Source organism: Pinus tabuliformis, chromosome 9 (genome assembly GCF_031772625.1).
Source record: "Pinus tabuliformis cultivar Carrire ecotype Pingquan chromosome 9, CPIR1, whole genome shotgun sequence".
NCBI lineage: Eukaryota > Viridiplantae > Streptophyta > Pinopsida > Pinales > Pinaceae > Pinus > Pinus tabuliformis.
The window spans coordinates 625165200-625190361 of NC_142307.1; the positions used below are offsets into that span (position 1 = coordinate 625165200).

A 25162-nucleotide genomic window follows, 5' to 3' on the forward strand; every position below is an offset into this window, starting at 1 on the left:
AATTCCATCTGAACATGAAGTATAAAAATGGAAGAACCAATCATGTGTAGACTACCTCAGTCGATCCCTGATTGTGGCACTGAGTACACTTCTAAACTCTTGCAGGCATGATACCTTTAGATGGCCACAACTATATGAAATTGACTCAGATTTCACTGCCACCTACAATATGTTAATTGATGGAAAGAAAATTCCAGACTTCTACCTTCAAGATGGACTGTTGTGCTATCTAGGACATATTTATGTTACTTCAAGCGAGCATGCCAGGCTGATTTTGGAGGTGCGTTACAACAGGGTCACAGGACACTTTGATGTCGAGAAGATAGTGGCATTACTACAGAAGTATTTTTATTGGCCAAAATTCAAACAGGATGTTGAAAAATATATTAGATCTTGCACTTCCTATGCCATCACCAAGCCAACCATTAAGAACCAAGGCCTCTGCATTCCTCTACCTACTCCTCGTTGACCTTGGGAATACATCTCCATGGACTATATGTCTGGCCTACCTCCTACCAAGCATGTTAATGACTATTTATTTTTGGTCATCAATATATTTTCTAAGATGGCTATATTGATGACCTTCAACTAAGGACATCACAATAGAAGACATTGCCAAACTATTCTTCAAATGAGTGTGGGTTCATTTTGGGATTCCATACCCCATTATATCATATTGGGATAGAATGATCCTAATCAAATTCTAGTCGAGCCTCTTGTCTTTATTGGACACTAAGCTCACCAAGTCCAATGCATTCCATCTACAAAATGATGGCCAGATAAAGGTTGTCAACATGATGATAGTGCACATACTACGCATGTACAAATCCAAGAAGCCATGGACATGGGATGAGAGTCTTCCCTATGTGCAACATAGCTATTAAAAATCTGTCCATAGATTTACTAGCCACAACCCGTTTCAAGTGGGCATGGATTTCAACCATTGTGTCCCCTCGATGTCACAATGCCTCTTGCAACTACACAAGAAAAATATGCACATGTTTAGTTCAAAGTTGATAAAGCCAGCAGACTTATTGAACAAATCCAACACATCTGCCAATAGGTCCATGATATCCTAGTTAAATCCAATGGAAAGTATAAAAAATGTCATGATCAACATCGAGTGCCACATAAGTTTCAAGTTGGTGACAAAGTTTGGTTACATTTGCTGAAGGAATTCCTTATTGGAGCTAATTAGGAGCTTTGACCACTCTGATATGTTCCTTACACCATCACCAAGGATATGGGTGATAATCCTTTCGAGCTCAACATTCCCCCATTACTTGGCATGTACCCAATGTTCATTGTGGACTGCCTTCGGCCATACTTTCCACCATTGTTGGACAGATCATAAATTGTTGAGCATTTGATACCAATAGAGCTCAAATCAAATTGCATTGAATAGGCCATGATTAATTGAATCATGGACACACCAATTAAGCATAATCACTAATAGAGGATCAAATGGTATCAGGTTGTCAAAGCCAGCCTACTCCTACACCAAGGCAAGTGGCTCACTAGGGACCAAGTTCAATAGAAGTTTCCCCATCTCATGGAGGTACTAAACACAATGGGGACCATTGCTTATTAAGTGGGGAGGACTAATCCATGTGGATATTTGTGGCCACCCACCTATTCCACTTTGACCCCCAACACTATTTCCTTTGGGATTCCTTAATTCTAGCACAACTTTCTATTTTTGGCAGTTCTTCGTGTCTAAATTTCCAGATTCCTTTTTAGGTCATAAAATATGTTTTATGGGAAAAAGGAGAGACAAAAAAAGTGAAAAAATATATTTAACATGTTATTTTTTTCCTCTTCATGGATATCTTTGAAACGAGTTATTATGATAGCCAAACAAAGATTGTATGCCAAAGTTACGATGTCGGGAAGTTGGCGGTCCAACTTATCCCCAATGAAGCCCAAAACAGTTGGTGCTTCATCTCTTAGGGTTAGGGTTTCACACTTCTTCTTTATGACAAAAAGGCCTCTAAGCCTCACTGTAACACAGTTCAGAAAGCATGTCATCGTCACATCTCTTCTTATAGATAAGCTACCATTTGCACTAGCTAGTTAGTTCCATTCTATATGTAAACAATTTTTAGTACTTGTTATTAATCAATTGAAGTTTGTTTCTTTCACTATATATCTATGTTGTGTTTAAATTTGTATTTAATTTATTGCATTCATAAACATGGATCATCTTGCATTTCTATCTCTTGACAGAGGGAAGGTTGGGCTTCAAATTTCGGAGATTCTAAGGTCATGTCCTCACATTCATCTCATTCTTCTACCCCCTTTTTGGTAAGGAAATATGCCAGTGAATTGGCCTTGTGCTAGACATGGGAGAATATTATTGCTTCTTGATACTTAAGAATGTGAACCAAGTGTTTCATGTTGTGATCCAGTCTCTAGCTTGTGGAGTATTTTGAGGGTGATGATCCATTGAGGAGCTTTTTGGTAGCTTAAATTATAAGCTGGGAATTGTCCTCGACTATGATCGGGTGGAGATAAGTATTTATTACAATGAGGATACCTTGAATTAAGGCTTCAATTTCAGAAGAATTGTTTCTTTCTTGTTTGATGTATCCCATGTATATTATGATGGTTTCTCCTTTGTGATTTTTGGTGACTCCACCTATTCCCGCTTCCATTTGATTTCCTTTGGAGGCTCCATTAAAATTTATCTTATAATGCATCTCCAATGGGGGAGTCCAGGTGTCTTGAATTGGATAGTTCCCTTGGGGCTGGGGGGAATTAAGTTGCCACTAAGCTAGGATAGAATTTTCATTAGGTGGGACCCTGAAAATCCTTATCCTCCCATCTGGAGAGGAATATAGTTTCCTATCGATGTTTTTGAAGGAGAAACTGGATTTTATTTGGGGTTTTGTATTTTTCATTGAAAATTATTTGATTTATTTCCTTCCAAATTTCCCAATAAAGGAAGCTTGGAGCCATAGTCTAGAGTTGATTAAGGATTGAATTTTGGAAGGGATTTTTTCCCAGGTTTTGATTGTTTGGAAAAATTTTCCTTCAACCCCTTATGTATGTTAGAAGCCTTGAGCTAGCTTGTTTTAGAGACTATTAGACATATCACGGGAATCTAGCAGATGATTAATGGATTCTTGTTGATTTTTATGCATGAAACACCAGGAGGGTCCATAAAATCCCCTTTTGTGCAAGTTCTTGCATGTGAGAATGCAACCCTTGGAAATAATCCAAGTGAAGGTGGATACTTTTGGCTAGAGATTCAGAGTCCAAATTTGTTTCCAAAATAGATCTGGGGTGGTCAGAGGGGCTATTACTAAAAGGTAAAAATATTTTTTATTGTAAAGCATCCACCACTTTTGTATCCCTAGTACAATATGTCATGACCATTTTTGTTCCTTATAATACATTTGTTGAGTTCTTGCTTCAGGGCTATCTTGTTGACCTCCAAGTATTCCTCCTTGTAGAGCATTGATGGCATCCATTTACAGATGTCTAAGTTTTCATGTTTTGTCCAATATTGATACACATGAATTTGTCTAGATATCTGAGTAAGGTCTTGACTTTGAGAAAATTGGAAGGTGTTGCTAAGGCTACACAATTTCTACCAAGATTCATCCCATATTCTTGTTGATTTCCCATATCTAATTTCCTAGAAGCTGTGCATCTGAACCAATGATTTGTTGAGGCTTGCTAGGTTCTGGAGGAGGGATCCTTGAACCTGTGATGATAGGAAAATTAGATCTTTCCCGTTGGTTTCCTTGGAAGATTTTTTATGCCATAGGTGTATCCAAGGCTCTGACGTATGATTGACCCATTTCCACCCAATTTTCGCTCCCAACATATTGTTGACATTTTCTAGATCATCTATAGCTAGTCCTCCATTTTATTTTGAGAGAAACACGGTGCTCCATTTGGCGAGAGGCGATTTTTTCTTGAGATGAGAACCTCCCCACAAGAAAGTTCTTTGGAGATTTCTTATATTTTTTAGGACACACTTAGGGGCTGTTAGAGAAGAGAATATATAAGAGAGCATTGATTGGAGGACATAGTTTAGGAGAATAATATGACTGACTATGTTCAAAGAGAAAAATGTACAATTGTCAAGTTTGCTTCAGATTTTTTCAAAGATATCTCTCTAAGAAGAATGCTTGATGGCAGAGGTAGTTAAGGGAACTCCAAATTATTTGGAGGGAAGGGGGCATAAGAGAAGCCAAGAATTCTGGTAATGTTTCTTTGGGTAATGGGGGTGCTGAAGAAGAATAGTTTGGACTTTTTCAAGTTCATGGAGGTTCCAGAAGCTTTGGAGAAAAGGTCTAAGATTTCCTTTACCTTTTTGGCTTCCATGACTGATGGGTGGATCAAGAAAAGGATGTTAGCCACAAATTGATGGTGCATGATGGCTATGTCATCATGAAGAGAAAGGCCTTGTAAAGTTCCCTGCTAAAGCAATACCTTGACAAATCTACCCAATATTTTTGCCATGAGGATTAAAAGAAAAGGAGAGAGGGGATCACCTTGCATGATTCCTCAAGAGGGTCTAAAAGTGTTAGAAGGGGTGTCATTTAAAAGAATAGAGAAGAACGTCATAGATACAATAGAAATTAACAATTGATTCCAGTGGGCCCTGAAACCAAAGGCTAATAGGATGATTTCCATGTATTCCCAATTTAATTTGTCAAGGGATTTGGAGAGGTCCATCTTGAGTAGTATGCTAGGTCTCTTTAGGGTTCTAAGGGAGAGGATTTCTTCATGAGATACGATGATTCCATCTAGGATCTGGCTTCCTTCCATACATCTAGTTTTCTTCCCGGGATATGAGGATGGGGAGAATGTATTTAAGACAATTAGAAATCACTTGGAAATAAGTTTTCAAATGACATTGGAAACTGAAATAGGTCATAACTTACCTAGGGAAGCCACATTTTCCTCTTTTGGAACCAAAGAAAAAAAAGTGGAAGAAAAATATGGGAGGATGCATCTATTTTCTCTTGAGTCTTCTATGATTTGAAGGATCTCAATGTGGAGAAATTACTAACAGTGCTTGAATAAGGAGACCATGAAGCAATTAGGTCTAGGGGATTTACCATAAGTCATTTGATGGATTTCTTCATTGGCCTCATTGATACTAATGGGTTTGATAAGAGACCTCATTGATACTAATGGTTTTGATAAGAGATGAGTTGTGATTTAGTGATCAGCTTGGGAATGTGAGTTGTGATCTTATTGATGGCTTCGCTATGAGAGATTGAGGGTTGGAAAGTAGATCCGAGTAGTATCTTACTAGATTGGCTTCCATATCCTCTTGTTTCTCAATAATTTTCCCATTCTCAGTGCGAATCGATGTGATCTAATTGTGTGAGCAGTGTTGTATAGTAAAGTGGTGTTGGAAGATCCTACTGAATCTTCTGACAAAGAATGTGATGTTTATAGGAGTTGTTTAGATCCCTTATGTTCCAAGAATTACCTTCATGACAAGATGTTTCTTTGGTTAGCGTAGATCTCCAAGATCTACTTGTATTGTCCTGAATTGACCAACTTCCTTCCCAAGGTTTCTATGCATTGGAGGGATGATTTTATGCCTCTTTTCTTGAATTCTTTTCCACTTGTTTTCCCTTCTTTCTTGATGATGGCCTGAACACCTAATATTGTGAGACTTTTGATTTTTGTAGAACTATATCCAGGAGATTTATTTTCTTGGGGGATGGTGTCTAGTTCATTATGTCGACATCCAACCTTAATGATCATTAGATCTAACCCTTCTATGTTAGAGAACTCATCCTCCTCTGTCATGCGGATGTCCTCTAGTTGCTCTAGATATGTTTGTGTTGTAGGCTGACTTAGGGTGGATTCAACTTTTCCATGCCTATGCCCTTCCATAGCTTGCTTTTCCAATGCATTTAGGGAGTTTTCTAAGATGCTTTCCTACTCTAGATTATTGGATTATTCTGATAGATCACCTAGCACTTCGAAGTTGCTGCTAGTTGCATGTCTTTTAGTAGTGGCTATGGTTGTCAACTTCTTGTTGTGGTGCTTCCTGGAGGATATTTTTGTGAATCCATATCCATCCATTTTTTCTAAACCTTTTGGATCCTTCTTGTCCATGCTTGTGACATTTTTGCAACAAAATGGGATGTGCTCATAGTCCAAAGTTTGATACTAGTCCCTATCTTTCGATTTCAAAGCAATGGCTTCAGGGAGTGAACCTAATATGTTTATGTAGACACAGATCCTTACATATGATATATAGAAGTCATGCTTGGTTTCTTCTGAGAGGCATACGAAATGTCCAAGCTTGTTTCCAATTTCTTGCGGGGTTTCCAGATCCCAATATTCATATGGCAAGGAGTACATGTAGATTCATACATGGGTCCATAAGAAGTCTTCCTTATATGGGTTAAAGTGTTTCATCCATTGTCACATATACAATCCAAAAAAGTTGAAGAAGTATGGTCCTCTATCCATGACCCCCTTCTAGTCTTCCAAACGAGAAAATATTACCATGAAGAAACCCTTGGAGCCTAATTTCACTTCACAGTTAGCATTGGGTTTCTAGCATTGCGCTATCTAGTTTAGAAGGTATTTTTTGTCAATTAAATTCTAATAAACTTGCATATTAGGACATGGTCCTTCATGAATTGGATGTTTCCATTCAATATGGTAGGGAGGATGTGAATGCTTGGAATTTTAGCAGTTTTGGCTATGCATGTACTAGTATCCTTTTGAGATGAGGAAGCCTAGTGATTCTTATTCATTCTTGTTCATATTGTCAACATTATTGTTCATTAACACAGTTATTCCAAAAACTTATTATTCAACCTTCTTGTTTTTGCACGGGTCTTAAATTGCAGATGGGGTTTGAGTTACAAATTGGTTGGATGGGCGTCGAGCCCCTCCTTGTGGGGACGCCATTCCATGGGGCATGCGTAGGTGAGAATGTCAGAGGATTCTAAGAATAATGGAGAGAGTTCTAATAGGGTGCACAAAATTACAACCATGGGTATGTGTAGGGTTATAAAGTTAAGGGCGGAGAGCCAGGAAAAGCCATTATAGTTCACTTTATTGATATAACTTTATTATTATTATTATTTGATATAATTTTTCATTTTACAAACATTGCAACATCTCCCCCATACTGGGTTGTAGAGTGCCTCTTAACAAACTATTATTATTAAGAAGTAACATATATCCCTCTTAACTTTGAATCTATAAGGAGACGAGGGAAATCAAATCTCTGGAGGTGCAAACATTTTTTTCAATTTTTTCACTCAAAAAGAGGTTCGTATCTTAAAAGATTTTATTGCTCTCAAGACATGACAAACCCAAATTTCTTTTTCCTAACAATAATGGGTACATTCCACTAGGCACAATCAATAACTTCGTAGAAACAACTTCCACTATTCCACCTAGTAGAACCAATATTTCATAAATTCCACAAGGGCCAACATGTCTCCACAGACTTGAACCCATGCTACTTAGGACACAAATCGTGAAACATGTCACTTGAGCTAAGTTCCTTTGACATCTGGTAAACCCAAAGTTTATATATATATGTAAACTTACTCATTGTTTCTCTATTTACCAAAAAAATGATCCTTTACGTTTTGGGTTTTTTGTCTCGTAAATAACTTTTGTTACAATACCATGGATTATCAATACCACATGTCGATATGATATATGTTGATATAATATATTTTTAATTAATTAATTTGAGATAAATTCATTAAAAGAGCATAATTAACTTGGAGATAAATATTAACCCTTGATATGTGAATACTACTATGAATATTTTCGCATATTTTATGGAGGTTAAATCTCTATCATCCATTTAATAATTACTAATTACTAATAATTAAATTAAATATTTGGAAAACCTATTGTGAAATAAAAATACCTATTATCATAATTATCTTGTACGTTTATATACACAAAATTGTTTTAAGAATATAAAAAATACATAATAAAATATAATACATAAATAACATGTATTATTATTATTATTATTATTAATGTTTTGGTGGTGAATTTTGGTTTCTCTATTTACTAATAAAAATATATTTAAAATTTAAAATTTTCTATTTACAAATAAATTTATCATATATATATATATATAATTGTTTTAAAAAGTTTAAAAATATATTATAAAATATAATAATTCTTTTTTCTTTTCTTTTTTTGCGTGAATTGGGTGGTGTTTCTTTTCATTAATAAGAACAAGCTTACACATGGTCGACATTTAATAATTTAGGTAGTCTCAACCTACCCATTGGGAAACTAGGTTTGTTGACCACCTATTAACTAAGTAATCAGTCCAAAATTTAAGATTTTTCAAAAGTATCAAAATGACCAGAGAATAAACATGTACATCCATCCATCTATCATTACTAGGCCTACAAACAAAACAGTAAGTTGAGTAATCATCTGAGGAGTCAACCAGGGTAGGGTCCTTGGTGCTAGAACCCAAGGGAATTGTTGGACGAATACAAGGAATATGTTTCTCTATTTGAGCCATTATGTTTTACAATCAAATCATCTGGAGCCTTAAGAGTTGTTGCTCCTGCCTTATCTCGGTGAGATTAGTAGTGATGCCTTGAACATCAGGCGAATTCTCAGCCAAAATCCTTGCTAACAAAGTCTTAATCTTCCATTAAATATGTAGTGTATGTCTAAACAATATCCTTTTCGCTCTGGTGTGTCATGGGTCCTCCACCAGGTCCCCAAATTATCTCAACAAGTTTGCATCATATTATGGTCTTTTTTCTCTTCCTGCATTGATCTCTAATGGTTCCAATACATTTTTTGCCTCAAAAAAAGTGGTTGCATAATATCTTAATTCACCCTCACGATCCTGGTCATGGCCTCTGCCACATCCTCTTCCATGGCCCTGTCTGCCACCTTTATGCCCCATATCGTGGTATGCAAGAGCACCCAATCGATCCATGTTTTCATAATTTGGAAGTTCATCCACTGTATGATTTCCCTAGACCTCACCCTTTACGTCTCTACCCAAGTATAGTAGACCTTGTTTCCATCGCTGGTAAATAACACTTCAGTGTTAGGTCCCTATAATACTAGAGTAGCCCCCTTATTGTTATTGTTAGTGTATCCCACTTATTTTTATTGTTGTGCCCATGTAGCCCCCATATTATTATTGTGATGCCCCAGAGAAGCCCACTATTTTTATTGTTGTGCCCTTACATTATTATTGTTATGTAGGCTCTAATTATATTGTGACCCCTTAGACTCCTATAGATACAAAGATGCCTTGTCATTTGTATCATGAAATAATTGTTCATTTATGTAATGTAAAGGAGGTTCTCCCCATGAAGAGGATACTTTTTAAGTTGTTGATCTATCTTTTTTTGAGCTGGTTACATAACATTTGGTATCAAAGCCTTGGATTCTAGGTTTTTGCCACTTCAAACAGGTCCATCATGGTATTTTCATTATATATTTTTTTCTATGAAGCTTCAAAATATGAAATTGTGACCATGTGGAGCTGACATCTTGGTGAACTTTTTTCTAGAATTTCCAATCTTGGTTTGCTATATTTTCTGAGATATGGTCCGAAGAAGTTAAGGTTTTTGTAGGCTCCAAAATTCAGTCTCAAAAAGGTGACCTAGGGAAAATCGTCATAACTTTCATTTCTGACATCAGATTTGAATTCTATAAGAAGTGCCTAAAATTCCATGGACTTTAGTTTTTCTTGTAGGAATTTGAGGGTTGAATGTTGAAACAGTGACATGTGGCATCACATACAACTTTGCTCCACTGAACTAGTCCGTAATCAAGTCATCATGGGAGATTTGGCATAACTCTATATTAAAGAATCCAATTTTGGTTTGCATTGTGGCATTGGAAATAATATTCATAGGGCTGCCATAGGGCCAAATGTCAAAGTTTGGAAATCCGAAATTACATAGATACAACAATTACAATATCAAACTCCTTAAAAGAAAGAAAAAATGTGTTTATTTTTTAAATTTTGCATAACTTTTGTTTGAAAAATTAGTTTGAGGTGATTCAAAGGGAATATTGAAGCATAGATATTAGTATTTGGTTCTAAATATCTGCAAAATAATAATAATTCTACACCCATTAATCCCTCATAAATATCTACTATGACACAGGAAGAGGAAAAACCGCAGCATGATATATCAAAATTATGGGATCAAGTGCAACAAATTTCACTCTCACAAAGAGAAACCAATGAGGACATGGATGGATCAAAATGTGACATGGATTTTTAAAATATAGAAACAAAAGGTGACATGAATGGTTTAAAAGTAGACATGGAAGCAATGATGAACGTCAAGATGGAAGGATTGACAAAGTTGATGCAAGAAAGGCTTCCGGGTGGAGACAATTAGGTAATCCATGAAAATTATGATAAGGACAAAAGGAATATGAATTATGATTTTAGAGACTCCAATGTGGGGTTTAAGAACCACCACATTCCAAAGATAGATATGAGGAAACTTTATGGTAATGATCCGGTAAAATGGATACTACAGATGGAGATATATTTTGATCTACATGATGTGCAACCCCCACAAAAGGTAAATATTACATCTCTATATTTAGAACCAAATCAATTTGTATGGTATAAATGGATTTTTTCTCGTAAACCACTTTTCAATTGGTATATTTTTATGGGGGAAATGATAGCAAATTATGAATATACAAAGAGAAACATAGTCTTTATCCAATTGATAAATCTCAAACAAAAGGGTTTAATGGCAGAGCACATTGAAAACTTTCAAAAATTGAATATTAGGGTAACAGATATTCCAGAGGAGCATACAATTGATGTCTTCATAGGGAATTTAAAAGATAACATCCAACATGAGGTTCACCTTTTGGAACCTGATTCATTGGAGAAGGCATTCAAGGTGGCAAGAAAAATTGAAAGCAAAATTGTGGCAACAAGGAAGTCTACCACTCAAAACTATAAAGATGGAAGTGTTATTGCTCCTAGTCTTCCATAGCCTACAAAGTTGACACCATTGGGGCAAAAAGGAGAAAAAGGGATTTGTTATAGTTGTGATAGAAAATACACTAAAGGTCATAAGTGTGTTGAGAAGAAATTATTCTACATAGATTGTGAAGAGGAGGAAGAAAAGGAACAAGAAACATCAAAAGAGGAGGATATACACTAGGAACCAACCCTAAAGAAAGAAGAAATGAATCTGACTATATCTTGTAATGCATTGGCAGGAATTATCATTCTTCAAACTCTAAATATAGAAGGATATATCAAGAATAAAGAGGTAATAGTGTTGTTTGATTTGGGTAGTACCCATAATTTTGTTCATTGTAAGATAGCCAAGGAATTGAATTACTTCCTGTATCCAACACAAGAGTGTCAAGTGATGGTTACAAATGGAGGAACGATAAATTTCTCTCGAAAATTACATAATATCAATCTAACCATGGGGAATATGTATTCAATAGTCCAATTCTTTCCATTCCAATGGGTGGTGTTGATGTTGTACTAGGAGTCCAATGGTTACAATCTTTGGGGATGATAACTTTCAATTTTCAAGAACTTTTCTTGAATTTTTTTTGGGAAGGAAAGGAAGTTGAATTAAGGGGTATCACAGGGAAACTAGGAAATATAATAAGCTCTAATGGCATGAAAAAGCTTCTAAAGAAACAACAATGGAGTAGAATTGTACAATTATTCTCACTAGAGGTTTAAACATCGAAATCATCTATTTCTCCAGATCTCCAAAAAGTCTTGGAAATTCATTTCAAGGTGTTTGAGACTCTCAAAGGCATCCCCCCTATTCGTGATCATGATCATACCATGATCCAGGTGGATATTGGTGGCCATATGCCAAGTCCACTTGGACCCCCACCATTGTTTCTTTCAACTTTTTAGTTTCCTTAATTGTAGCACAATTTACTATTTTTAGCAGTTTTTCGGGTCCTAAACTTTCGGAGCTGTTTTGAGGCCCTAAACGACGTTTTTTGGGAAAACTGGGAGCAACATGGGTCCATGGACCATGTTTCTCTTCCCCAAAGTTGTAGCTCTCAAATAGATATTTCTAACGAGATATTGTGCACGTCAAACGGAGATCGTATGCCAAAGTTACGACCTTGGGAAGTTGATGTACCAATTTACCCAAACGAGGTCCACAGTTTGGTGTTTCATCTTCTAGGGTTAGGTTTCTGGATGATTAGGGTTTTCCATTGTTTCTCAACAATAAGTAGGCCTTCGAGCCTCATTTTAACACAGTTCAGAGGCATGTATCCGCCACATCTCCTCTCAAAGATAAGTGACCATCGCCCTCGCTAGTTTATTTCCAATTTTGTTTGTAAGCATATTTCAATATTTTACAGTAATGAAATGAAGTATTATTTCTATTGCATCTCTATATGTATGGTTATATCTGTAATTTGTTGCGTTCCTGTTTAAATCCGGATCAGTGGTATCAGAGCAGTCTGCTCTTTCTCTGTCTTTCTTTGCATGTCCCCAACGAGGTCAGGATATAAGGAGTTAGGGCTTGAACTGGTCGAACCTTTGCAAGACCAGCCTCGCAAATCCCGACAGCCTCCCATGGTGGATGAAAAGAAAGATGAGGGGGCAGGAGATCCTATCAAAATCTTGCTCGAAGAGGCCCTCAAGCGACAAAGGAGCGCGATGATGGATAACTTTTCCTAGATCCTTCAGTAGCTACCCAGGGGTGACACATCTACTTCCAGCAGCTACTCTGGAAGCGCCACACCCTTTAAGGTACAAGTTAACTTTGACATTCCCATATTTGAGGGTTAGATAGATGCAGATGCCGTAGATAAATGGTTAAATCTGCTAGAAGGGTATTTTTCCGGCCAGGAGAAGATTACTTTCGCTCTTCTTAAAGCGCCCCCCACGTCAAGGACTAGTGGGAAACCTACTGCAAGTAGAAGGATGAAAGTATGGCCTCACTATTTTTAGCTGCACCCACATGGAATTCATTCCGGATTGCCATCAAGGAGCAGTACTACCCTGTTGGAAGCTATGAGGATCAATACATAAATTGGACCACGCTGTGGCAGGGAAGGGACCAAGACGTGCCTGAGTTTACCAATATTTTCCATACCCTTCGCACAAATTTGGGTATCAAGCATTCAGAGTAGCATCTGGTACTCAAATACCACAGTTTCCTGCATAGATACATCGAGGAAGAAATAGAATTCCTAAACATCTCCTCGCTCGACACGACATACCAATATGTTGTCAAGATCGAGCAAAAGTTTAAACAAAAGAAACGAGACTTTGGATTTGCAAATCCGAAGCAAGGGAAAGGTGCCCCCAAACCATAGAACAAAGGACAAAGCCAAGGCGGGGCATCCCAAGACAACCTGCCAAATCTGCAAGCAAAGAACAATGTCGCGAAGCTGAAAAAGGACACGGGATAGTGGTGTGAGTTCCATAAGAGCTCCCCTCACAACACAAGTGAGTGTCGGGCCAAGCAGTCATTGGTGGCCGAGTTAAAGGTTTCAGAATTAGATGCATGTTCCAACTCTGAGTCAGAACCCAACAAGGGGAATGACAAGGGAAGCAGATTATTGATGTGGAGCCCAACGCCACCGTTGCCACCATGAAGATCCAAAAGGAGGAACCTGAAGATCCAGAGGAGGAGGAGCATATCTTTGACTCCCAGATGTGGGTAAAGGGATCCCCGCTACAGTTCGTTGTCGATAGCGGGAGCCAAAATAACCTCATTTCGGCAGAGGTCATGAAGTGGCTGGGCTTACCGACCACAACACATCCACAACCATACACCATCGGGTGGCTTCACGAAGGATGGGATCTTTGCGTGAGCCAACAGTGTCACCTTCCATACAACATCAAGCCCTTCATGGATGAGGTATTGTGTGACATTTCTCCCCTTGATGTTTGTGATGTATTATTAGCACAACCATACTTGTGGAAGCGACATGTTGTGTATGAGTCAAGGCTTCACGCTATTATTGTTAAATTAGGAAATAAGTTTTATAGGATACCAGAGGTAGCCCCGCCTACCACCATCTCTCTGGTTACTGCAAACCAATGCAGTAAGCTAATTTCAAAAAACCGGGAAATTTGTTTTCCTAATGATATGCCCTCAAGGAAAGAAAAAGATAGTGGCCACGACCTCCAGACAAGGCCCTTCCACATGACAAAAATAGATGGACAAGGTCATGGAGGAGTACGAGGGCATCCTCACCTCCCCCGCAGGGGTGCCTCTGCATTGTTAGGTCAAGCTCTCCATTGATCTGACCCCAGGTGCGTTGTTACCCAATGGACCAATCTATCGACGCTCCGTTCTAGAGAATGATGAAATCAAGAGGCAAATTCAAGAGCTGTTACAGATACTTTGGGAAATAAGTTGTACAGGATACCGGAGGTTGCATCGCCTATTGCCATCTCTTTGGTTACTGCAAAACAATGCAGTAAGCTCATTTCCAAAACCGGGAAATTTGTTTTCCTGATGGTACACCCTCAAGGAAAGAAGAAAATGATGGCCATGACCTCCAAACAGGGCCCCTCGGCACAGCAACTACAAATGGACAAGGTCGTGGAGGAGTACGAGGACATCTTCACCTCCCCCGCAGGGGTTCCTCTGCACTGTCAGGTCAAGCACTCCATCAATCTGACCCCAGGTGCGCCGCTGCCCAATGGACCAATCTATCGGCGCTCGATTATGGAGAACAATGAAATCAAGAAGTAGATTCAGAAATTGCTACAGAAAGGTCACATCTATTGTTAGAAAATTATATATTACGGAGCAATGGAACACATATAATATTGCAGAAATATAAACACAGAAAACGCACAAAACAAGAGAGACACAGATATACGTGGTTCACCCAGTTTGGGCTACGTCCACCCCGAACAGCCAGTCCTTCTTTTCTATTATCCAGCAAAATGAAGAGATACAACCTACAGCAAAACCGCTGTAATATCCTTTGTTTTCTCTCACAGTCTCACCTCTATGTTTCTCGCTCACCGAATACACATCTGTCTCAGCCTCAAATACAATGCCCTCATATAAAGAGAGGGGTTGCCTTCTAGGGAAAAAAACCCTAAAATAAACATAAGTTCTACCGTCAGATCATCTGCCTAATGAACGGCCCAGATTGACTAGAAATTACTATACTTTTACAAGGCAATTTTACAGCTGTTTTTAGCTTCGGGGGTGCTGCCCCCGAATCCCCCCGCCAGGGGGGGGCTCCATAAAGTCGCTGTCGCCCCCCCTGAACCCCCCACGGCAGCGATCATTTTACGGGCGGCGTTGCTGCCCCATTTTGAACTGGGGTCCAAAATACTGGTACTATAGAAGATAATCAGGCTCCACACCCAACATCTATCTGATTTCATCACCCCGTGGGAGCCTGATCATGTTGGTACAGAAGAAGGATGGGACATGGAGACTCTGTATTGACTATCGGGCATTGAACAAGATCACTGTCCATAATAGGTACCTGATCCCACGGATTGATGACCTCTTGGACCAACTGAAGGGGGCAAAATATTTTAGCAAGATCGATTTGAAGTCAGGATATCACCAAGTACCAATCGAACCCCCCGATGTGTGGAAGACTGCCTTCAAAGCCAAGGAGGGCCTTTTTGAATGGTTGGTTATGCCTTTCGGATTGATGAATCCTCCTCCAACCTTCATGAGGCCAATGGATGACATCTTGTAGCCATTCACCAACTCATTTATAGTGGTATACTTGGATGACATCTCGATCTTCAGCAAGAATTGGGAAGAGCACCCCCACCACATCTGACAGGTTCTCCAAACACTGCGCCAACATAGGTTATGTGCCAATTTGGAGAAATGCACTTTGGCATGACCCAGGTTCAGTATCTGGGATACATTATTGATGAACGAGGGTTGCATGTGGATTCAACCAAGATCCAAGTCATTCAGGATTGGCCATCTCCAACCACTCTGACAGAGCTTCGCAACTTTCTAGGTATTTCCAACTTCTACCACAGGTTCGTGTTGGGATGTTCTCATATCACTTGGCCCTTGAGTTAATTCACCAAGCGAAAGCAAAATTCTTTTGGTCTGAATCTCAACAGAAGGCATTCACAGAGTTGAAATATTACCTCTGCTTGGCACCAGTGCTCACATTACCAGACTTGCAACAACCATTTGATGTCGAGACAGATGCCTCTGACTATGCTACTAGGATAGTCCTTACTCAACACGGGCTTCTGGTGGCATATCATAGTGAGACACTTTCAGACACAGTCTGGAAGTATCCCACTTATGACAAAGAGATGTATTCCATTCTGCAGGCGTGCGATAATGGAAGAATTACATTTTGGGGAAGGAAATGGTCATCCACGCAGACCACCAACCCCTGCAGTTCATATAGACCCAAGGGAAATTGTTGAATGATAGCCATCAGAAGTGGTCCACATACCTTCAACAACTCCATTTGAATATCAAGTATAAGAAGGGTAGCACCAATAATGTTCCAGTCTGCCTCAGTCAACCACTGATCCTAGCATTAACCATTGTGCTCAACTCTTATGGGCACGAGACTTTTCGTTGGCCACTTCTCTACAAAAGCGACCCAGAATTCGGCCACACATACCAGACACTCTTGGAGGGTCAGCATGTTCCATATTTTCACCTCTAGGATGCCTTGTTAGGCCACCTGGGTCACCTTTCTGTTCCTTCAAGCGAGCGTGCCAAGAAGATTTGGGAAGCACACTACAGTCGGGTTGTTGGGCATTTCGGGGTCGAGAAAATGATTGCAGTACTACAGAAATATTTCTATTGGCCAAATCTTCGACAGGATGTCAGGAAGTACATTAGATCATGCACTACTAGTGCCATTGCCAAACCGACCATCAAGAAGCAAGGCCTCTATACCCCGTTACCTACCCCTAATCGACCTTGGGAATCCATCTCCATCGATTACATGTCGGGCCTTCCTTCTACTAAGCATGGAAATGACTGTGTTTTTGTGGTCGTCGACAGGTTCTCAAAGATGTCCATTATGGCGGCTTGCAAGAAGAATATTACAGCGGAAGCCACTGCTAAACTCTTCTTTGAACGAGTGTGGGTACACTTTGGGATCTCACAGTCTATCATCTCAGATCGGGATAGCAAGTTCCTCAGTACATTTTGGTCCAATCTATGGTCGATGCTCGACACCAAAATCACTAAGTCCACAGCCGTCCATCCTCAAACTGATGGCTAGATAGAGGTTGTCAACAGGATGATCATACACATTCTGTGCATGTACAACTCAAAGCATCCACGCACATGGGGTGAGAGCCTCCCTTATGTTCAACACAGCTATAAGCGGGCTCTCCACAACTCTACTGGCCACAACCCTTTTCAAGTGGGGTTGGGATTCCAGCCACTATGTCCCATTGATGTGGCCATGCCATTTGTAGCTACTCACGCATATTCGGCTCATGTCTAGTCTGAAACAAATAATGCAAACAACTTCATTGAGCACACCCAACATATTCGCCAGCAGGTCCACGACATTTTGGAGAAATCAAATGCCAAGTACAAGCAGCGACATTATCAACATCGGGTGCCACACAAGTTTCAGGTGGGCAACAAAGTCTGGTTGCATTTGCAAAAGGAACGCCTTACCGGAGCTTATCAGAAACTCAGACCACTCCGATATGGTCCTTACACCATTACCAAGGCTGTGGGAGACAATGCATTTTAGCTCAACATTCCCCCATTCCTTGGCCTACACCTAGTGTTCTATGTGGACCGCCTTCGGCCATACTTTCCACCATTACTAGACACATCCGACATTGCAGAACAACTCACACCCACAGATTTAAATCCAGATTGCATGGAACAAACTACAACTGATCGGATCATAGACACACAGATTAAGCACACTCACCAGCAGAATATCCAACTACATCGAGTTGTCAAAGCAGGCCAACTCCTTCAGCACGGCAAGTGGCTCACCATGGACCAAGTTCAGCAGAAGTTTCCTCATCTCATGGAGGAACTCAATGCAATGGGGACCATTGCTTCCTAAGGGGGGAGGAATGATTGAGGTGCATATTGGTGGCCACCCATAAAGTCCACTTGGACCCCCACCATTGTTTCTTTAAGCTTTTCAGTTTCCTTAATTATAGCACAGTTTACTATTTTTAGCAATTTTTCGGGTCCTGAACTTGCGAAGCCGTTTTGAGGCCCTAAACGACGTTTTTTGGGAAAACTGGGAGCAATATATTTCTAATAAGATATTGTGCGCGTCAAATAGAGATCGTATGCCAAAGTTATGACCCCGTGAAGTTGATGTACCAATTTACCCAAACGGGGCCCACAGTTTGGCGTTTCATCTTCTAGGGTTAGGTTTTTGGATAATTAGGGTTTTCCTTTGTTTCTCAACAATAAAAAGGCCTTCGAGCCTCATTGTAACATAGTTCAGAGGCATGTAGCTGCCACATCTCTTCTCAGAGATAAGCTACCATCGCCCTAGCTAGTTTATTTCCATTTCTGTTTGTAACCATATTTCAGTATTTTACAGTAATGAAATCAAGTATTATTTCTGTTGCATCTTTATATGTATGGTTATATCTGTAATTTGTTGCGTTCCTGTTTAAATCTGGATCATACTATTCATTTAATTCCAGGAAGTGTTGCTCCAAACATCAAGCCTTATAGATATCCTTATGCCCAAAAGAGTGAAATTGAACTTATGGTTGCAAAAATGCTAGAGGTTGGTATAATTCAACCTAGTTAAATTTCTTTCTCTGCTCCAGTAATATTGGTGCACAAGAAGGATGGATCATGGTGTATGTGTCTAGATTATAGGGACATAAACAAGCTCACTGTTAAAGATAAATTTCCCATTCTTGTCATTGATGAATTGTTGGATGAATTACATGGAGAAATTTACTTCACCAATCTAGATCTTCCTTCAGGATATCATCAAATTAGAATGAATACTGAAAACATTCTGAAAAAAACATTCAAAACTCATGAGGGTCATTATGAATTTTTGGTCATGCCTTTTGGCCTTACTAATGCACCTTCCACATTTCAAGGTTTTATGAATTCCATTTTCAAACACTTCCTTAGAAATTTGTGTTAGTATGTTTTGATGATAACTAATATACAACAAATCTTGGAAGGATCATGTTCAACATGTTGATGGGGTGCTCAAATTATTGGAGGAGAATCAATTATATGCACAAACCTCCAAATGTTTCTTTGGAGTATAGGAGGTGGAATATTTGGGTCATATTATATCTCACGAGGGTGTTAACATATACCCTAACAAAATTAAATTCATTAAGGAATGGAAAATCCCCACAACCATAAAGCATCTTCAAGTATTTCTTGGGTTGACATGGTATTACCACAAGTTTGTTAAGAATTATGTGAGAATAGCGACACCTCTAACATCATTACTGAAGAAAGATGCATTTTCTTGGACTCTAGAAGCTTGAACATCTTAAAGAGGAAATGTGCCAAGCACCAGTGTTAGTTACGCCAGACTTCGTATTTTTTTATTTATTGTGGAATGTGATGTCTCAGGAAATGGAATTGATGTTGCTTTAATGCAAGAAGGAAGACCCATTTCTTTTGAAATTCGTCCAATCAAAGGAAATCATTTGCACAAACCTATTTATGAGAAGGAAATGTTGGAAATACTACACACACTAAAGCAATGGCAACCTTACCTAATGGGAAGAAACTTCAAGGTAAAAGAAGATCATGATAGTCTTAAATACTTTTTGGAACAAATATTAACTTCAGAAGAGAAACAAAAATGGGTGACAAAGATGTTGGGTTATGACTTTGAAATCATATCCAAAAAAGGGAAGCAAAATATTGTTGCAAATGCACTCTCAAGAAAGGACGAGGATCTGGAGCGTTTCTTTGTGTCATTTCTATTATCCAACCCGAGTGGATAGCCGAAACAATGGATGAATGGAATAATGATGAAGAGGTGAGGTTACTTATTCAAAAGTTGCAGCAAGATCCGAGTACATCTGATACATTTAGCTGGAAAAATGATTCATTATGGTACAAATATTTCTTATATCTTTGTAAGAATTCCCAACTCAAACAAAATATTTTTTTTGGAATTGCACACCTCTCCCTTAGGAGGGAAATCAAGGTTTTTAAAAACTTACCATAGGGTCAAGAAGGAATTTTTTTGGGATGGCCTTAAATCTGATATTCAGAAGTTTGTGGCAGAATGTTTGGTTTGCCAAAAAAATAAAGTTGAGACAATTAATACCTCGGGTCTGTTACAACCTTTAGCCATTCCAAGTCAGCGTTGGGAGGAGGTCTCAATGGATTTTATCATAGGTTTACCCAAGTCTAAAGGAAAGAGTATCATCATGGTGATAGTTGGTAGAATTACCAAGTATGCACACTTTTGTGCATTATTTCATCCTTTTAAAGGTAGTACAGTTGCTACTGCATTTATGGAAACAATTCAACAGCTTCATAGAAACCCAAAGATTATAATAAGTGATAGAGATCCCATTTTTATTGGAAATTTTTGGACAAAACTATTTTCTTGATTTGGTACTCAATTAGCTCATAACTCATCTTATCATCCTCAATTTGATGGGAAAGCTAAGATATTGAACAAATGTTTCTAAGTATATCTTCGTTGTGTTGTATCAGATAAACAAACACAATGGGTCGATTGGTTACCTCTAGATGAATGGTGGTATAACACTTCCTTCCATATTGCAGCAAAAACGACCCCATTTATGGAACTTTATGGATATCATCCACCATCCATCACATCATATTTAAGAGAAAATTATAAGGTAAAGCAATGGAAGATCGCATTGAGCATCAACAACAAGTTTTCCAACTCTTAAAGGATAACCTCATTATGGTGCAAAATCGAATGAAACAACAAGCATATCAACATCGTAGTCAATGAATTTTTGATGTAGGTGTCTGGGTATTTTTACGGCTACAACCATACAAACAAATGTCTCTCAACAAAGCTAAGAAGGACAATAAATTATCACCCAAGTACTATGATCCTTACAACGTGTTGCAAAAATTTGGTACTATGGCATAAGAATTGGAGCTTCCTACATCTTCCAAAGTACACCTAGTTTTCCATGTTTCATGCTTAAAGAAGGTTATTGGTGACAAGCTTCCAGTTCAAATAGTGTTGCGAGAACTTGACGAAGAAGGAAAAATCATACTTGAGCTGGAAGTAGTCATGGAAACAAGAACCTGACAACTATGGAATCAATCAATTTTAGAGTATCTCATTAAGTGGAAGAAATTACCTGTTGAAAATTCCATATTGAAGGATGAGAATTTTATACAGAAGCATCTAGAACTACTCAAGCATTGAGGAAAACACTTTTTTGAAGGAGAGGGGCATGTTAGGTCCCTATAATACTAGTGTATCCCCCTTATTGTTATTGTTAGTGTGACCTCCTTATTGTTATTGTTGTGCCAATGTAGCCCCCATATTGTTATTGTGGGGCCCCATTGAAGCCCACTATTGTTATTGTTGTGCCCTTACATTATTATTGTTATATAGGCTCTGATTATATTGTGACCCCTTAGCCTCCTATATATACAAAGTAGGTTTTGCCATTTGTATCATGCAAGAATCGTTCATTTATGTAATGTAAAGGAGATCTCCCCCCTCGAAGAGGATACTTTTTAAGTCGTTGATCTATCTTTTTGTGAGTTGGTTGCATAACATTCAGTTGCACTTCAAGATTAATTTTCATGGATGGAGAGCACATTTCAATGCTAGATGATAGAAACACATATCATTTAAATTATGCATTGAGAATTGTAAGTGGTTCGATCTAGGGACTAGACCCCAGTTGCGCCCCTTTAACTTACTTGGCATCAATGTGTGAGACTGGTAATTGAATATGGCTACAATTGGGTAGAAAAGCCACACCTTCTGTCTTCGAAATATGGGAAACTCCCTATCCCTAGAATGGTCCACCATTACATGCTTGATAAACATACGAACATGATATACCCAATTTCCCTCGAATCCCAATTGAGGATTTTTCCCTCACTATGCACAGTTTTATCACACTAGCCGAAACTCATGGACTCTAAAAGGTTTAGAAAAATTCATGAACCACATGGATGGCTAAGGGAATGAGGGTTATTTTTTCTTTTACGACCTAAGGCTTCCCTCAAACCATCACAGACATAATTCTCATTGCCATCACCATACATGACAAAATTAAACAATACATTGCAAAGGAATTGGCTCCCATGACAAGGAGAATTTTCGTAATAGGTTCCCGACCATTTACCATACCCATCCTCACTGTGGGCAGTGCCATTAAAGCTCGCAGAGCCGACGAGAATGAGAAATTGAGGACTAAAGCACCGACATATGAAAGACCAAGCTATAATCCAAATGAAAAACAACCAAAAAGAGACTTGATAGACACTGCAACTACAAGTCATCAACCAAGAAGTTTCATGCAGTAAAACCTCTTCATATTTTGCAATATGGTCGACGAAAACATACCGAGTTCCTTGCAAACAGTTGGAGGGTCTAGTACAAAACATTGCTTCGGTGGTGATGTGCATGCAATAGCATGTGCAGTGGTTGTGCCACCCTCCATACCGTTCCATCATCAACTTTGCTAATTAAGACTTGGAAGATATCCATAGGGTCTCGTTTCCCTCCATTTGCCTCATTTGGAATATAATAAAATATAATACATAAATAGTATACATTAGTATCTTTTCTTTTCTATAATAATTTTTTAAGTTTTTGTCCACTAAATTGGATTAAATGGATTTTTCACCATGAAGTATCTTAAAAAAACACCTTATCACTATGTGTTCTACACCCATACTCATAAATAACATATATTAGTTGTTTTAAAATTTAAATAATATATATTTTTAATAAAAACCTTGGTCAAATATAATATATAAATAAAATATATCAATTCTTTAAAAAAAAATTATGTGGCCTAAAATATATTTTAAAGGCATAAATAAATTTAACGAAGTAAAGTAAATATCACCATTTATATCAAATTTCATCTTTAATAAAAATGAAAGACATATAAATATAAGAAAAACACTGATAATCCGACATGTGATCTCTATATTTATTCCAAACTTCAACATTACATCGATGTGATGAATGCACATTATCATGGTGGGGTGAATATGCAACCGCAAACGCAAACTATTATTGAAATTCTTAGAAAGCTCCCTGGAAATAAATTTTCATTAGATCATGAAACGATCCAGCAGACTCTTTCCCTTTAATTCACGGTTCCAGAAAGTTGCCGAATACTCTTCAAACTTATATCCTCGATACAAAGCTGGCTGTTGTTCATTCACCAAGCTGGTTGCAGGAGCAATAAAAGCATCGCCTGAAGGCGAATAGAAAGTGGGAATTGATATGCGTGCACTCTGCATATTCGTTATTACTCGATGCTCGACGCTCCTAAATCTCTCATTGCTCACAACCTAATATATGCAAATCACACACAACAAAACGCATTCAAATCACACACTAATCAAATTCAATGAATACTATCAAATTCTTGCATACAGAGAATAACTAACTATATAGAATCTAGATATGCTCATTGTTTCTAACCTGCAGCTGATCTCCCAAATTGACCACAAACGCGTTAGCCACGGGTTCTACGGCAACCCACTTTCCATTTCTGAATACTTGCAGGCCACTGACATTGCTTTGCATTAACACAGTGAGGGCACTTCCATCTGAATGATTTGGTAGACCCTGAGTGAGATCTGGGTTTGGGCATGAAGGATAGTAATTTATAGCCATCACTTGGCTATGTTTTCCAAGAATTTTATTCAAGTAATTGAAATCTAGCCCCAGAGCTTCTGAAATTGCAGCCAGCAGCCTTAATATCAATGCTCTCAACTCACCAGCGTACTTGCCCGCAATATCTCTGTAACAAAAACTCCAAGTCAAGCAAGTTAAACTTTTGCATGGTGGGTTAAGATGAATCATTTCTAGTGCTTTATGTCTTACATAAAGTTTTGGTGATAACCTATAGGCTGCAGGTTTTTCAGGCCAAGAGTCGATGACTTCTTCCAGAGGATGACAAGGCTGCAAGAGATAGTCCACCCAGTTCAAAACCTTGTATTTGCGGAGATTCAAGCTGGTAAAAAGCCGGACTGGCTGCTTTTCGTCCTCTGAGTAGAGGCATGCTCTGTCTTCCACTGGCATTTCGTAAAACTCTTTTGCTACCTCCATCATGTTTTTCATGACGTTCTCTGGAACGCCATGGTTCACTATCTGATATCAACAAAAAAAATATATAATACTGAATAGTCTGCAAGTATGATATGGTAAAAAAATCAACCATATAGTATAAAACAGTGACAGGAGGGAGAATTGTTGGGTAGGGATTGAGGTGTGTGTACCTGGAAGAAACCATACTCTTCACATGCACGTCGGATTTGATGGACTACTGTCATTCTGTTAGGGCCGTCCAGATCTTCTAGGTCTATCACAGGAATGCTCTCAGAATAAGAGACCTCGGCCATCTGTGGGCGCTCATGGGGAGGCAGGATATATCTGTGCTGCACCTTGAGGTTGTTTATTCCATTGGACATGAGCTTTTGAATAGCATTACTGAGCTGTTGGGTCGGCGCATCCATTGTAAGAGACATCTTCCTCCTCCTCCAATGCTGCTGATGTGCAAATGTGTGATATGGGTATTTATAGAGTTGAGATGCATTGGCCAATGATTAAATTTGATCCGTTGAGGATTGAGATTATGAAATTCTCATTAATATTATGAGATTTAAATTTAATAGTGGTCGTTTCATATCAATAACAGATTGACTTTGAGAAGGGACGAATCCAAAATCCAAGTGACTCATGAAATGGTCGTTAAATATTAAATGCGTGACTCTATAACGTTGCTCATCAGCATTTTAAATTGCAGTGGGGAACGCATCACGCAACGTTTTTCATTTAAAAATAAAAATAAAAAATGAAGTCAAAGGTATAGGTATATATATAGAAAAGTTCATTACAAGTTAGCATATAAATTTGGTGGGTCATTTCCACAATAATAATAACTAAATCTAATATCAAGAAATGTGTGACTCTGTTCATCAGCATTTTAAAGTTAGTGGGGAACGCATCACGCAACGATAACGTGGTTTCCAATTTTAAAATAATAAATTTTGAAGTCAAAGGTATATATATATATATATTAGTT

General features: G+C 38.5%; 1 protein-coding gene across 1 annotated transcript; it reads right to left on the minus strand.

Moving 5' to 3' along the window:
• Positions 1–23180: 23180 nt before the first annotated feature.
• On the minus strand, positions 23181–24604 carry LOC149150163 (protein DMR6-LIKE OXYGENASE 1-like). The gene is made up of 4 exons (XM_089442720.1): positions 24357–24604; positions 23981–24228; positions 23557–23878; positions 23181–23423 (listed from the first exon to the last, which is right to left on the minus strand). The coding sequence occupies exons 1-4, from the start codon at positions 24591–24593 to the stop codon at positions 23181–23183; spliced, it is 1050 nt and encodes a 349-aa protein (XP_089298846.1). The 5' UTR covers positions 24594–24604.
• Between the last annotated feature and the right edge of the window lie 558 nt (positions 24605–25162).